At 35.3% G+C, this 13,876-nt stretch overlaps 1 protein-coding gene across 5 annotated transcripts in view; it reads left to right on the top strand.

Annotated features, from left to right (window-relative positions):
- sfl (N-deacetylase and N-sulfotransferase sfl) overlaps positions 1–13,876 on the top strand; it is a 247,841-nt gene that overhangs the window by 227,098 nt on the left and 6,867 nt on the right. For all 5 annotated transcript variants that reach the window (XM_036365340.2, XM_036365327.2, XM_036365307.2 and 2 more), the window contains one exon: positions 9,359–9,711. In XM_036365340.2, coding sequence (XP_036221233.1) covers positions 9,359–9,711 — 353 coding nt within the window. The remainder of the gene's footprint in view (positions 1–9,358; positions 9,712–13,876) is intronic.

The raw sequence follows: 13,876 nt of genomic DNA, 5'->3' as shown, positions 1-13,876 counted from the left end.
CTTATCGCTCTCCTCCGATACAATTTGTATTTCGAACAACAAACCAATAATATCTGAATTTATGACACCTACTACATTTTTGTATCGGTTGCCATTCTGATTCCGACAACTATCAGATAGTACAACGCCCCTGGTTATTTTGTTTCATGTTTTCTGATTTTTGTGGTGTAAATTAACAAGATTTAAAAATAAACGACAGCAAATCTTACAAAACCATTGATGGTTTCATGAACTGTGGAATTAAATGTATCCAAAATTAATCTTATATATAATATATATCGAAACAATGGAATGATAATCAAGTTACGCTATCTCTTGGCAAACCTCACGTATGTAGTAATAGACCCAATAGTTTTAAATAAAACTATATACCGTATAGACCTGACTTGAATTGGATTATGGAACTCTATTAGATTACATTCAGGTTAGTAACATAATTATTGGAAATATCAGACATTATTAAGCTTTTCGTCATTTATAAAAAAATATTAGGAAATAAACTTACTCGATGAGGTTGACTAAAGAGCCATCTTAGTTTGTTGAACTGATTAAACTTTCTATGGATAATTGCAACCATATTAATGCTGTGATGAAATAACTTGACTCACTTTTCAACCAGAACTCTAAGAGGCGACTTTACCCGTCATAGTCATCCTTTTCTAAGATAATATTGAAATTTGTATACAATTGTTTTTAAAGAATAATAAAGCCTTTCAAAGAAGATGACCACACAATTCAGATCAGTTTGGACGTTGCCACATAATTGGCAGCAGAGTAGGTTCAAAATTTATGTGCATATAACAATTTCTGGGAAATTCGGATTTCAACACAAATGACTCCTTGGCTCTTGATCTTTAATCTTTAATTAAGCACTTGCTTCAAATGATTTATCATTTAATTAAGTTTCTCAAGTTATTTGGCTATTATTCTACATGAATATACATGCGTATATATTGTATATGTATAATGAATACAAAATTTATATAAATAAATACAAATATATAAAGCAGCAGATTTCCTGCTCCAGTTGTTTCCATACACTCGCTAAGCTATGTACATAAGTCATAGCCGACACGAAGTCAAGCGTGTTTGCAAGACTCAGGAAAATCATAAGCCACATATATACACCCAAATCCTATTTTCTTACCACAATGCCATTGTCGACTCCACCAAGCGAAAGGAGTGGAGGAAGAATATTCTATCGATGGTCTTCCAACGTCAGTACGAAGGCTTGAAGTGGACTTAAACCACATGCCACTTGAATTATTGCACGGATACGAATGATGAGGAGTAAATAATAATGTTCAACTTGTGGTCTACAGCAGTCTGTATAGAGGTGTAAGCATGTTCTGAATCATTTGATTGAATGATCCGAATTACGATTTACCGTTGCATTTATTGCATTGAAGAAACTAAAATCCTTATGACTATTTGTCTGTTTAGTATATCAGATATGAAGCTAAAATTGAGAGTGATTTGGTGGAAAAGGAGGTTTTTGAACTACTATTAAAATAGTTTTAAATGCAATTCATGTTATGAGAGTTAAAAAGTGCAGGCTAGAAAAACTCTTCATACAGCTAGATTCCAGTAAATATATCTTGACAAAGTAGAGCAATCCGCTCAATAGTTGCCGCTTTTTCGGAACCGTCTCATCCATTCATATAAGATTCTATAGAACGCTATATTTTGATTAGAAAACAAGAAAAAACGTTAACTTCGGCTGCACTGAAGCCTACTTTTCACACGAGAATTTCTTATAACATAAAATGGTATAAAAAGATCTTAATCTTGATTTTGATACTTAATAGTTTCCTTCTGGGTAGCAAACTAAATATACCCTGAGTTCGACCAAAAGATTTACTTTTTGATTATGCAATTGAGTTTTATAGATCGCAAATTGACTTTCTCTCCCAAATATTTGACAACTTACTAACACAAAACGATAAAATATAGCTTACGCTGTGCATGATTCGAATGTCCAAAATAATGATAAAAGGATATTTTTTTCGATTTACTGAACTGTTTTCAAACTTTGATTTCTAATCGTAAATAGAGATAATGCGATTTGACAGCTGTCAAGTCATGGGCAACGAAGGGAAAATGTATTCAATAAAGTTGTATGTTCTTAAACTCAACTAACAAGTATGTCAATATATGTAGACGTAGCTAAAAAAACTGCAATAAATTAATGTTGCATGCCACAACTGTCATATGTTCGTCTATTTTTCAATAATCGATGTCATTCCTCCTGGAAATTCGATTGCAATTTCATTACTGTCTGGTTTGGGGCCATTTTATATAAAAACCGAGCTATAAAGCGTTTACAATACTGACGGTCTAACCTTATAATATCCAATATCCTAGGTTTAGCTATGTCAGGAGATTACTGAAGCTGAAAAATGAATCTATCATATTAGCTAAAGTCAGCTGCCATTGGCTGATTGACAAATCTTGCTCTTCAGTAAAGGTATCAAAATCTATTATAAATACCTGAAACCATAGGAAGTTATCAAAAGGCCAAAAAAGATGATTTAATTTAAATTTTCTGGCTGATGCACCCTGTATAAATATTTATATATTATATTATATATGTTTTCATGTATATCCAGATAAATACTTGAGTGCTTTATTCTTGACATTCGCCCTAACAGAACGTCTCCACCTGTCGCCACAACTTAAGTCTCGCACACAAACACACACACATCCAATTGCATAATGTATGGACAAAAACCGCTGTTGGCACTCAAGCTCGGATTATCTCTCCAAACTGGGTTTCCGACAGATGACCGAATTATGTGCATTTCAAGTAAATTGTTATGCGATTTACGGTGTTCTTATGCACACACATACTCGTATATACACAGTTATATAACCACAATTGTCAGTCTACTCTTGCAACGTGTTAGATCCTGTGTTGCCACATTTCAAATCCTATTTGTTAAGTGTAGCCATTTGATTGTTGTTTTTGTTGTCACCATTGTTTGCATACGCTTTTCACATATTTCTAGTGCCGAACTAGTGTGTGATGTAAATGCAGATGACATGCAGTAAGACGCAAATAAAACCACAAATCAGTTTAATGGCTGAGTGAGTGCGCTCACTGATGCCTCGCAAGGAACGAGGCTGGCATATAATCACTGTTGCTCAGGCTTCCTTATATATAACAAATACATATTTCTTTATTTGGTTTGGATAGAAAATAAAATATTTGTTATCAGGAAAAAGTTTAGAATAAAATGATGTCGGGGTTACGGAAGTAATCACTATGTACTACGTACCAGGTCCTAATGCCAATTTTGAAAAATTTTATCGGAATGAACACAACAAGATATGAAAAAGTTTTTCAACATTCCACAAACATAAAAATAAAAGCGGAGTCTTTTCCTACAGGGATATCTGAGTAAGAATTACGCAGTTGAGCAAGAATGACTGATGTGTTTGCGTGCGCAGTCAGTGGGGCACAATTACATGGACTTGCTCGATTCACACCTTGTACAAATTTACACATTCTTGCCGACATACCACACAACTGCGTGCACAGCTTTGATAGAGCACATACATATTTATACATGTGTGGCACCTGCTGTTTCTGCACGCCCAAGCACATTTTATGTGTTTTTTTTTCACTTTTCATGCAACGTGTTGCACAATTTTCGGCTTTATTGTCTGAAAGTTTTTCAATTTCCAACCACAATACAAACAATGCCACTTCCCCTCCTCATCCGCCGAGCTCTATATTCTTTGATTCTAATCGTTCTTGCCGCATTTCTTTCCGGTCACCGCACACTCACTGATCCCATTCATTTCTCACGACCTCGTTGCTTGCCATATTTTCTTGATTTGCTGTTGTTGCAAGCGCATTTGTGGCATCAAAATAATCCTAATCAACTCAATTTGTGGCCACATATAGCAACGTCTATTTGTATATGTGTGTACGAAGTGCGAATAAATGCGCTTACGAATTGGAAATTCAAATTCAATAGAAAATTCGTTGCATACTTTTCGGTGCATTCGACCACTTATCTTCTTACAGATTCGTTGGAAATTTAATAGCTTAACGTTTATGCATTTATTGCCAATTACAAATATAGTTGCACGTTCTCTCATTTCCTAGGAGTTTATTTAAATTTATATACACATATACATATATGTGTGTCAAAAGGGAATGCGAAAAATGTATGTAAAAGTGTGGTACGCATTTGTACTGTTAATCACTGTCGTTTCATAGGAAATAATCTAAACTTCTTGAAATATCTATGGTTATGTTTATATTTTCTCCTTCTTTTCCTATTATTAGCACTTTCATCAGTTTGAGGACACATACTAGATGCTAATTGAAAGCAATTTTGGGAAAAATTGTGTAGAATATGTAACTAAGAAAATTTAGGGCTTTTTCACTATTTCATACGTTAGTGTATGTGGACACTGTTTTCTCATATTTTTTATATTACCGCGTTCGGAACGCACACTACTACAGATCCAATTCACCTCTTACCTATCTCTTAACTCCCATTGTCCTTGAGTATGAAAATGGTTTCTAAAGAAAACATTTCTAACCAAACCAAATATCTTTTGTATGGATTAGTTTCTAAAGCAATGTTGTAATATCTGAAGGAATTGTTCAGATTGGATATAGCTGAAGGCCGTTTGAGAAGCAAGTACAATGCGTTCAAAAAATAACGTTTTCGTTTTCCAAAGTGTAGGTAGCGTTTATTGGGAACAATTTCGTAATTATATATAGACGATAATTTGTTTTACTATAGCTATTCAATACTTGCTCCAATCTCCCGCGTTGCCTATTATAGCCTGCCAACTTGCAACTAATTTTTCCCTTGATTCTACAGGAAGCGACCTTAATGTATGTTGGAGTAGCCGAATGGCTACTTTTGTTGACGCTAAAAATTTTTTGATATTTTGGCTTTCATTAAAGCCCAAACATTCTTTGTTATGCTGGCGTTTGGTTAATGTGATGGCCAATCCAAACTAACAATACGGTTTTCCGTACAGAGTCTGTTCTTATATTTCGGATTATTGTCTTTTTGCAGTATCCAATAATGGTTATTTTTGCTGTAAAGCATTTCAGCTGATTTCAGTAAGCTCTTTTTATACAATTTTATCATTCTCAAAGCGTTTAGGTTTTCTGTGGAGCACCTCAGAACGCCAAATCCATGAGCAGAGAAGTATCCACAAGCATGCATCTTTTGGGGGCGCTTAACATTCTTTAAATAAATGTTTGCTCTTTTCTTAGCCAAACACGTCTCAAGAGGTTGAGTAACACAAAAGTTTATGCATCTGTAAATATTACATTGCTCAAATCACGCTCAAACTTATTTCAATATGTGTTTTTAAAAGTAGGGGTTTGATTACCATACAGTCGCGTTTTATGACATCTACGTTCCCAATTTCTTATATGGTCAGACCACCCCTTCACAAATCTACAACTCGTATTTAAACACTTTGAAGTTTTTTAATAGTCCATTTTGGACTTTTAGGGTGACTCGTTAGAAAGGCTGCTTCCAAACTTTCTTATACTGAGCACTTTGTTTTCTTATTTTACGGCACAACGTGACACATTAAGATATTCGAAAAAAAATTGATTAATTGCACGCGTCAGCGCGCAATTGAGTATATGTTAATTTGAAAAAAAAAATACTAATAGTTATTTTTTGAATTCACTGAATGTTATAAAAACAATTTAAACCTATGAAAAATAATAAGAAATATTGAACATTTTTAGAACTGCAAAATTCGAATACAAAAAAATGAACAAGAACGATGCAACAAAAATAACTGTACAAGTGGTCTGGCTCCACTTTTGTTTTAACTTAATGATTTATTTAACTTGCCTACGAAATTTAGTAGCGAGCCTTAACTCCACCTAAACAAAAGATGCAGTTGTCAGAAATTGCAATGTAAAATGGATCGGGCCACAAATTAACGCATATGCTCCTTAAGACAAGTTCTCGTGTCAAATTTTTGTTGAACTACTTATGTTTGTATATGTTTTCGAAAAATAAAAAATGTTCCTGTATTCCAAAAGTCACTAACTTTATCAAACAGTCCCTGTATTCAATACAAAAGACTGATATGAAATGAGTTCGAAATGCATACGAAAATTATTGCGATTATCTATATGAATACTTGTTTCATCAATTGAAACGTTTCGGTAAAAGTTGTACCAATTTTAAAACCAAATTTAATGTTGGCTCTTTGTTCGAAGCTCATTTTCGCACCGATGACAAAAACCTACTGACACTTAAAACGCAATAACTTCACTTCCAATAGATGAAATGTCATGAAGTTTTTACTGAAAGTCGATAAAGGATAGCATATTCTAACGCACTAGTCGACATATAGATGGCTAGACTAAATGACTAGAGCTTACTTTTTTACTGTTTACTTTGAACGCACCTTGTATTTCTGACACCATAAACCTTTTAATTTCAATTGCCTTTGACTTCAAGAATATTTTAAATTTTCTAGAGGCATTTGTGTGCATTTATAGTTTATTGGCAATTATAAATCAATGCATTTGCTTCCAAAAAATCGATTTAATGCCGCCTTTCAACTTACCAAAAATGTCGTTGCATTTGTTTATTACAAAATAATTAATTATATAGCACCAATGGATAATTGTAGATATGTCTATCCTCCATAAATAGTTTTATGTAAAACGGTTATCACAATTTCGTCGTTACTAAATCGTCGCTGTGTGTAATCAGCACTGGCTCATCCGTATAACCAATGTTGACCTCAGAACCGCAATCAGTAAAAGCTGAATATCTGATTACGAGATAAGTAAAATGTTGCAAATATTTCAATTTAATCGGAATTGTGGTAATGACCATATGAACTACAATTTGGTTCACTTCTAATTTATACACGGTTACACCAACATACAGCCACAAGCCTGCGCATGTTTGTGTTGCATGCAAAATTAAGTGGCTGATATTCATTAACTCTATACTTGCAACAACTTACAAATTTTATAATCGTGGCTACATACGAGTATATATGCGCACAGTTGCAAACATATTAAAGGTTAATATATTTATGCACATACATACGTAATTATAGTTATAGTTGTGTTGCCGTTGTCTGATTTTTAATTTTAATTAACGTCAATTAGTGGTTTGCTCATACATCTGTGGCACCGGTCAGCGCGGTCTGACTGCTGCTATTGGTAAATTGTATATGGTCAGTATAATTTGGGAGACACATATACTTTCTGTTAGTACCAAATATCGGTGTTGGCAATATAGAGGTTTCAGGTGGAAGCATGTCTTCTTGAAAGTCTCATTTGGAACGATTCAACATTTTTTTGGCTTAAATTTTATTTGTCAGATTTAATTTTGTGAAATATGAAATTTAGAGAAATTCCCATTTTGTAGATATAACAAATAAGTTTTCTGGTTAAAGCAATTATAAATAGCACAAATTTTGGTCAATTCCCTTTTTGTGCAAATTTGAAATGTATTAATATTTTGTGACTATCAATGTAATCAGATATGCTTGGTAAAGAGATTTTTTAATGGTAAACTTGCTTAGAGTGCATGTCTTCTTTTTTCTTTAATAACTACGCTTGTGCAAATACACTATATATTTATTTAAAAAACAATATTAACATTTGTTTTTAAAAAATCCTTATTTTTCACCATATAAATAAGTTTTAAAGGTAAGAAACCAATCTCCTATTTTTGCATACGACCAATTTTCTGGAACCAATCTACCGTAAAAAAACAGAATGAAGTGTAAAATATTAGTGTTTTTCTTATTATTGCAAGTGTTCATAATACACCGTCGCTCGTTGTGTCGCTTTTAAATAAGGTGATTCCGAAGTTTGGCCCAGTAGCTGTCAATTTGTATCAAACACGGGTGTATTTTTAGACGTGTGGTTTTCAATGAGACAATACCCTTTGGAGTTGGTATTTTTGACAGCTTTTAGTTGATTCATGTTCAGTTTGGCTCCTTTTCATATTGAACAAACTTACTCCGGTATAATTTTTGCAAGTCGTGAAGTCGACGTGAAATATGCGGTCGACATAAAAACCTTGCACACCAAAGACGCTATTGCTGCTATGGCAGAGTATCGAAAAAGATCCTAATGAGTCCATTCGCCATCGCGGGCAACAATTGGGGTGAGGGGTTTTGGTTTGCGGGCATACAAAATATAACTCGTTCAAGAATTGAAGGCGAACGAACATCAAGCGCACGTCCGGCGAATGATGCCAAAACGAAATGATCAAAAATTCGATTTTCACAAGAAAATCTTGTTCAACGATGAAGCTCACTTTGGGTTGAATAGGTACGTTAATAAACAAAATTTTCGTATTTGAAGTGATGATAATCCACAAGCTATTGCGGTGATGCCATTATATCCTCAAAAAGTCACTGTTCGTTATGCTCTATGGACAGAGGGAATCATTGGTCCATATTTATTCAAAAGTGAAGCCGGCCATAATGTTACAGTCAATGGAGAACACTACATGGCAATAGTAAATGAATTTTTTGTGCCTGAATTGGATGATATTGATGTGGATGACCTTTGGTACATAGGTAATGAAACAATAAATTTATTGAAGGAAACATTTGATGAGCGCATTATCTCGCGTGGTGAGCCAAGATTGTGCGATTTAACACCGCTGAATTTTTTTTTAGGGATTTTGGGGGTTCTTCGCAGATAAGCTTGATACAATTGAGGCCTTGGAAGATAATTTTCCGCCCATTATTGTCGACATACTGCCCTAAATGCTGCAAAAAGTGATTGGAAATTGGGCCACTCGTCTGGGATTTATTCAAGCCAATCGCGGCGGTCACTAGCTCGAAATAATGGGAAACTCTTATTAATAATTATGCTAAATTATTAGCCATAATAATTAATAGGCGTTTTATTTTTTCTTGGAACCTAATGTTCAAAAAAAAAAACACCGTATATACATCTTTTTATATACTCGAATACATTTTTTGAGGACTCTAGTCTGGCCCAACCGCTTCCCCTTAACATGCTAGTATTGACTCCGAGCCCAGTAATATCTTATTTACTGTACTCAAGAACTTTTTACGGCTAGTAAGATACGCATTGCAGAGTCGTACTTAAACATGTATTATGAGTTCAAAAGATTCTTCATTTCTCATTTCGCTTTCGGGAAGATCAAGGCAAAGTTTATGGGCGCAAAATTGTTGGTAAGCTCTTGGTCAAACACCAGGACATATCTACTCGAATATTTGTTTAATTATGTAATAAATGTAAGCTTACTGTTTAATAAAATATCGTTATCTGAATTAAACTTCACAAACAATAGTCCCAATAAGCTTTTATAACAGTACATACTAAAATATTGCTTTCCGCTCTTTACAGGTAATCACAGCCAGCGACTCGGCGCCGAAAGCTCTAAAAGATTTGCGTAATCGCTGCTTGAATCCCGGTAAATACGCCCAGCACCTGGAGCACTGGCTGGCCTACTATCCCGCCCAACAACTGCATATCATCGATGGCGAACAGTTACGACTCAACCCCGTGGATGTGATGAGCGATTTGCAGCGCTTCCTCAAAATACAACCGACGCTCGACTATTCGAATCATTTGCGTTTCGATGCGAAGAAGGGATTCTTTTGTCAGGCTCTCAGCGAAAAGCGCAATAAATGTCTGGGCAAATCGAAGGGCCGGCAGTACCCGTCGATGGACGAGCGCAGCGCCAAGCTGCTGCAGCGGTGAGTATTATCTTGTATGTGTGTGTGAGTGTTGGTTGGCTGCCAACATATTTCTGGTGTGAGCGTCTACAATTGGCTAACAATTGATGTGTGAAATGTCGGAATGCGTGCTGATTGTTGAGTGGCCGAGTGAAGTGCAAAATGGCGTTTGTTGTTGCTTTTGCACGCTTCCGCTTGGTGGGTGGTTGCTGCAGAATCTCGAAATTCAATTGAGATTGTGAGGAATTTACATACTGCTGCTGTGCGCCTGATTGTATGCTTCCATAAATCTAAACGGTTTGGTTGTTTATTTTTGATTTTTTGTTGTTGCTCAATTTCACATGCTTGATCGCTTGCAAGCAAACTGACGATGCTGCTGCAGCGCCGCTGGTTTAGGCAAAGTGCATTTCACTGTTTCCTAAATTGCTTTTCCGTTTTTGTTTCGCCAGCTTTGCCAGCTCAACGCTTCACTGTCACCTCAACCGGCACTTTTGCGGCGTGCAAACAAAAGTAGTATACGTAGTATATACCTAGAACGCTGCTTTATATGATTGTATATAAGTGCGGCCACACACGTGTCGACATGTTCGGTTCTTCTGCCTTTTTTTCCAACTTTTTCTCGTGGCACTTTTCCGGCTATCTGTGCTGCCCGCGTGGTAGTTATCACACGACGGCCGGTGTGTGGCATTCTGCAATGACAGCTCCAACTTCTGCTTTCATTCGTTTTTAAAGTTCCCCTTCAGTTTGCTAGTTTCTGATCCACTTTACTCCTAGTCACACTCAGTGGTGTCTGTCGGCGATGGCAAGCACGTGAAAGATTATATATGAACATGTAGCGTCTGCTTTACAGATGCTCTTACGTAAAGCTCCGTATTGATTGTTATAACATAGTATATTTAATTTTTTTTTTATTGAAAAACGTTGAAACAAGTAATTTTATAAACAGTGACGTCCCCGAATTTGAGTGGGCATGACCAATTTTATTCTAGTTCACCTAAATTGTTACTACACTTAATACGGCTTTCGGAAAATTCTGTGATTCTAATTCACGCTTAGAGCTTGTCTGCAATCATTATTCCATTTTACAAGTTAGGGCCTTTCTTCGCTGCTTGGGCATATCAACTATGAAGCACTACTAGCTATTACTAGTTTGTACCGCATTTTTAGTGCTGGGAATATCTAATACACTCATTGTCAATGCACAAAAGTATATAAATATGGCTGGCTGGAACTTATTAAGAGCCTCGCGTCGAAAGTTTTGATCGACCACTATTTGAGATATGAGAGGAGGGAAATTTATATGAAAGTAATGAGATTTGCTCGGAAGGTGCTTGCATTGCTTCGTTATTCCCTGAACAGGATTTATTACGTTTGCCACGAAGTTCGTAACACGCAGAAGGAAACGTCGGAGACCTTATAAAATAAATACACAAATTAAAAGTATGACGAGCTGAGTCTATCTAGTCTGTCCGTCTGTACTTACGCGAACTAGTCTATAGTTTCGGTGCAACCGAAGTTATCGCTTGTTTTTGGTCTTTTTAATGATGACAAAAATTAGCTGACAAATTACAGTTTCCGACAGCTGCACATTAAATTTTGTTGTTGTTTTTTTTATTGCTGTGTGCCTGAAATGTGCTATGGAACCCACGTAGCATCATGCATTTGTTGTTATTAAAAAATATTAATTAAATGTTGTTTTTGGTGCAACATTCTTTATGCACCGTTAGTATCGGGCGCTTCCTAATAATGTCCACTTAATTAAAACTGGATTAAGTTCGTAGATTTTAATAAAGTTCGCTTTTGTATCGAAATACCGCAACGCGCATAATAATAGCACACCCACACATGTACAGCTAGCCACAATGGCTACAAATATAGATATCTATATATGGGCGGAGGAGAGAGGAGCATCTGTGGCAGCGCGGCAGCACAACTTTTAATTAACCGGTTATTAATGGTGTTTACTGAATGAGTTATGTAATTATTATGGCAGATTAAATTCATAATTGAGGTTAAATAGAATATTTGGCTAGAAAATAAAATATTTGACTATTAAATAAAATAAATAAAAATTAATTTGAAGTAAGAACAAAACTGAAGCCAAAATTTAATATTCAATTCTTTTCACTCCAATCAATATTACCATAAATAGCAATAATTCCATAATAGCTCGGCAGTCGGTTCTTCTTTTCATTAGTTGACGTCAGATCTACTCATACGTCGTTTCCGCTATGTATTTTCAATACCCAGGAGAACTAGAGAACACTCCAAGAGTCGTCTCCCTCAGCGAATTTTACCCACTCATTTCAAAGTAACATTTACTGATCAAACTAAAATGTTTTTCGATATCCTGATTCCAAGATAGACGAAATAATATTTTATGCTATGATTGGCAATAGTAACATGATGAATGTAGAAATTTATTTAAATAACAAATAAAAATTTGTTTGGTTGGTTAAAAAGGGAGGCGGAGGAGCGCCAGACCGCTGGTGGCCGCCCTTAGGTCGTAATTCATAGTTATGCCCATTGTGTTCCTGTTTGGTAACTATCCATCTGAAAATGGGATTATCTTGTTTATTCATGGAATAGATCTGAAGAGAACATGGCAAACCTGACTTCAAGATTATTTTGAAGCACTCATCGTTCGTCTTCTTATAAGCAAAAATTAAATCAATTGTTACATAAAATATGATGGGACCGCACAATATTGGGTAAATTATTAAAGTAATATTGAAAGACATCGTGTCAATCTAAATTAAAACAACTGAACGCCAATCATTGATTCGGGTCTAAGATTCAACACCCATCGTCATGCACTCTTTCGCAAATCGAAGCGGATCTTCTTTGCGTATGCCATTCACACTGAGCAGCTGAGAAGCTTGCGTTTATTTCGACTAATTCCTTGATCTTTGCTGCCGACTATGTAGAATTGAATGCAATTCTAACAATTTTACAGTGCCTTCAAAAAATAAACTTTTCGTTTTCCAAAGTGTAGGTAGCGTTTATCGGGAAAAATTTCGTAATTATAGAAGATAATTTGTTTTACAATAGCTTGCTAACTTGCAATTAAATTTTCCGTAGATTATACAGGAAGTGACCTCCAGGTATGTTGGAGTAGCCGAAAGGCATCTTTGGTTGACGTTAAATGTTTTCTTGATATTTTGGCTTTCATTAATAAACATTCTCTATTATGCTGGCGTCTGGTTAATGTTATGGCCAATGTAAAGTAAAAATATGGTTTTCTTGTTACCATCGAGTACAGATTCCGTTTCTATATTTCGGATCATTTTCTTTATGCGGTATCCGATAAGGGTTATATTTGGCATAAAACATTTCAGCTGATTTCGGTAAACTCTTTTTATACAATTTTATCATTCTAAAGGCAATCAGGTTTCATGTGAAGCACCTCAAAACTCCAAATCCATGAGCAGAGAAGCAAAAACGTGAAATGCGTCTAATTCATTGAGCAACCTTAAAGTCTACGTGATTACTTCGATATTTCTAGAGTATTTGAAGACAAAGTTCTTGATTTCGAAAGCCAACCAACTATGAACAGTTTTTTCGAATAATATTCAAAATTTGATAGTAAAAATATTCTGTCCTGTTCCAATTTAAATATGCCTGGTCGTAAATAAATCGGTTTATTGAAGCAAAAATTTGGTCCACTTCACCTATGATCCTCCATATATGGTAAGAAAAAAAGAAAAAACGTTGCACCAAAGCTGTAATACCCTTCGCAAATACAAACGATTCCTTACAATAACTTAATTCCAATCGTTCAGTTTGTATGGCAGCTATATGCTATAGTGGTCCGATATCGGCGGTTCCGGCAAATGAGCATCTTCTTGGGGTTGAACAATACGTGTGGGAAATTTCAGTTCGATCAGACAGTAGAACATAACTACATCGATTCAGCCCGTCATGCTGAAATGATCATATATACATTTTATGACGTCTGCGACGTTTTTTTCTGGGTGTTACAAACTTATGGAATAAACGTTTTTTTAGAGTATAAGGCCTTGGTTAGCTTTTTTTTTTTTGGTGTCCTTTATGTGGAAGTATGATTTTAATTTTCGTATTATTATTTGACGAGATATTTATCTGATATAATTTTTTTTCTGTACTATACATATCTACCATAAATTGAATTGGCGAATCAACAAATTTAGAATAAAGTTATATTTTT

This window comes from Bactrocera oleae, chromosome 6 (genome assembly GCF_042242935.1).
Source record: "Bactrocera oleae isolate idBacOlea1 chromosome 6, idBacOlea1, whole genome shotgun sequence".
Taxonomy (NCBI): Eukaryota; Metazoa; Arthropoda; class Insecta; order Diptera; family Tephritidae; genus Bactrocera; species Bactrocera oleae.
Note: the sequence above shows the minus strand (reverse complement) of the source record. Positions and strands in the feature narration are given on the sequence as shown.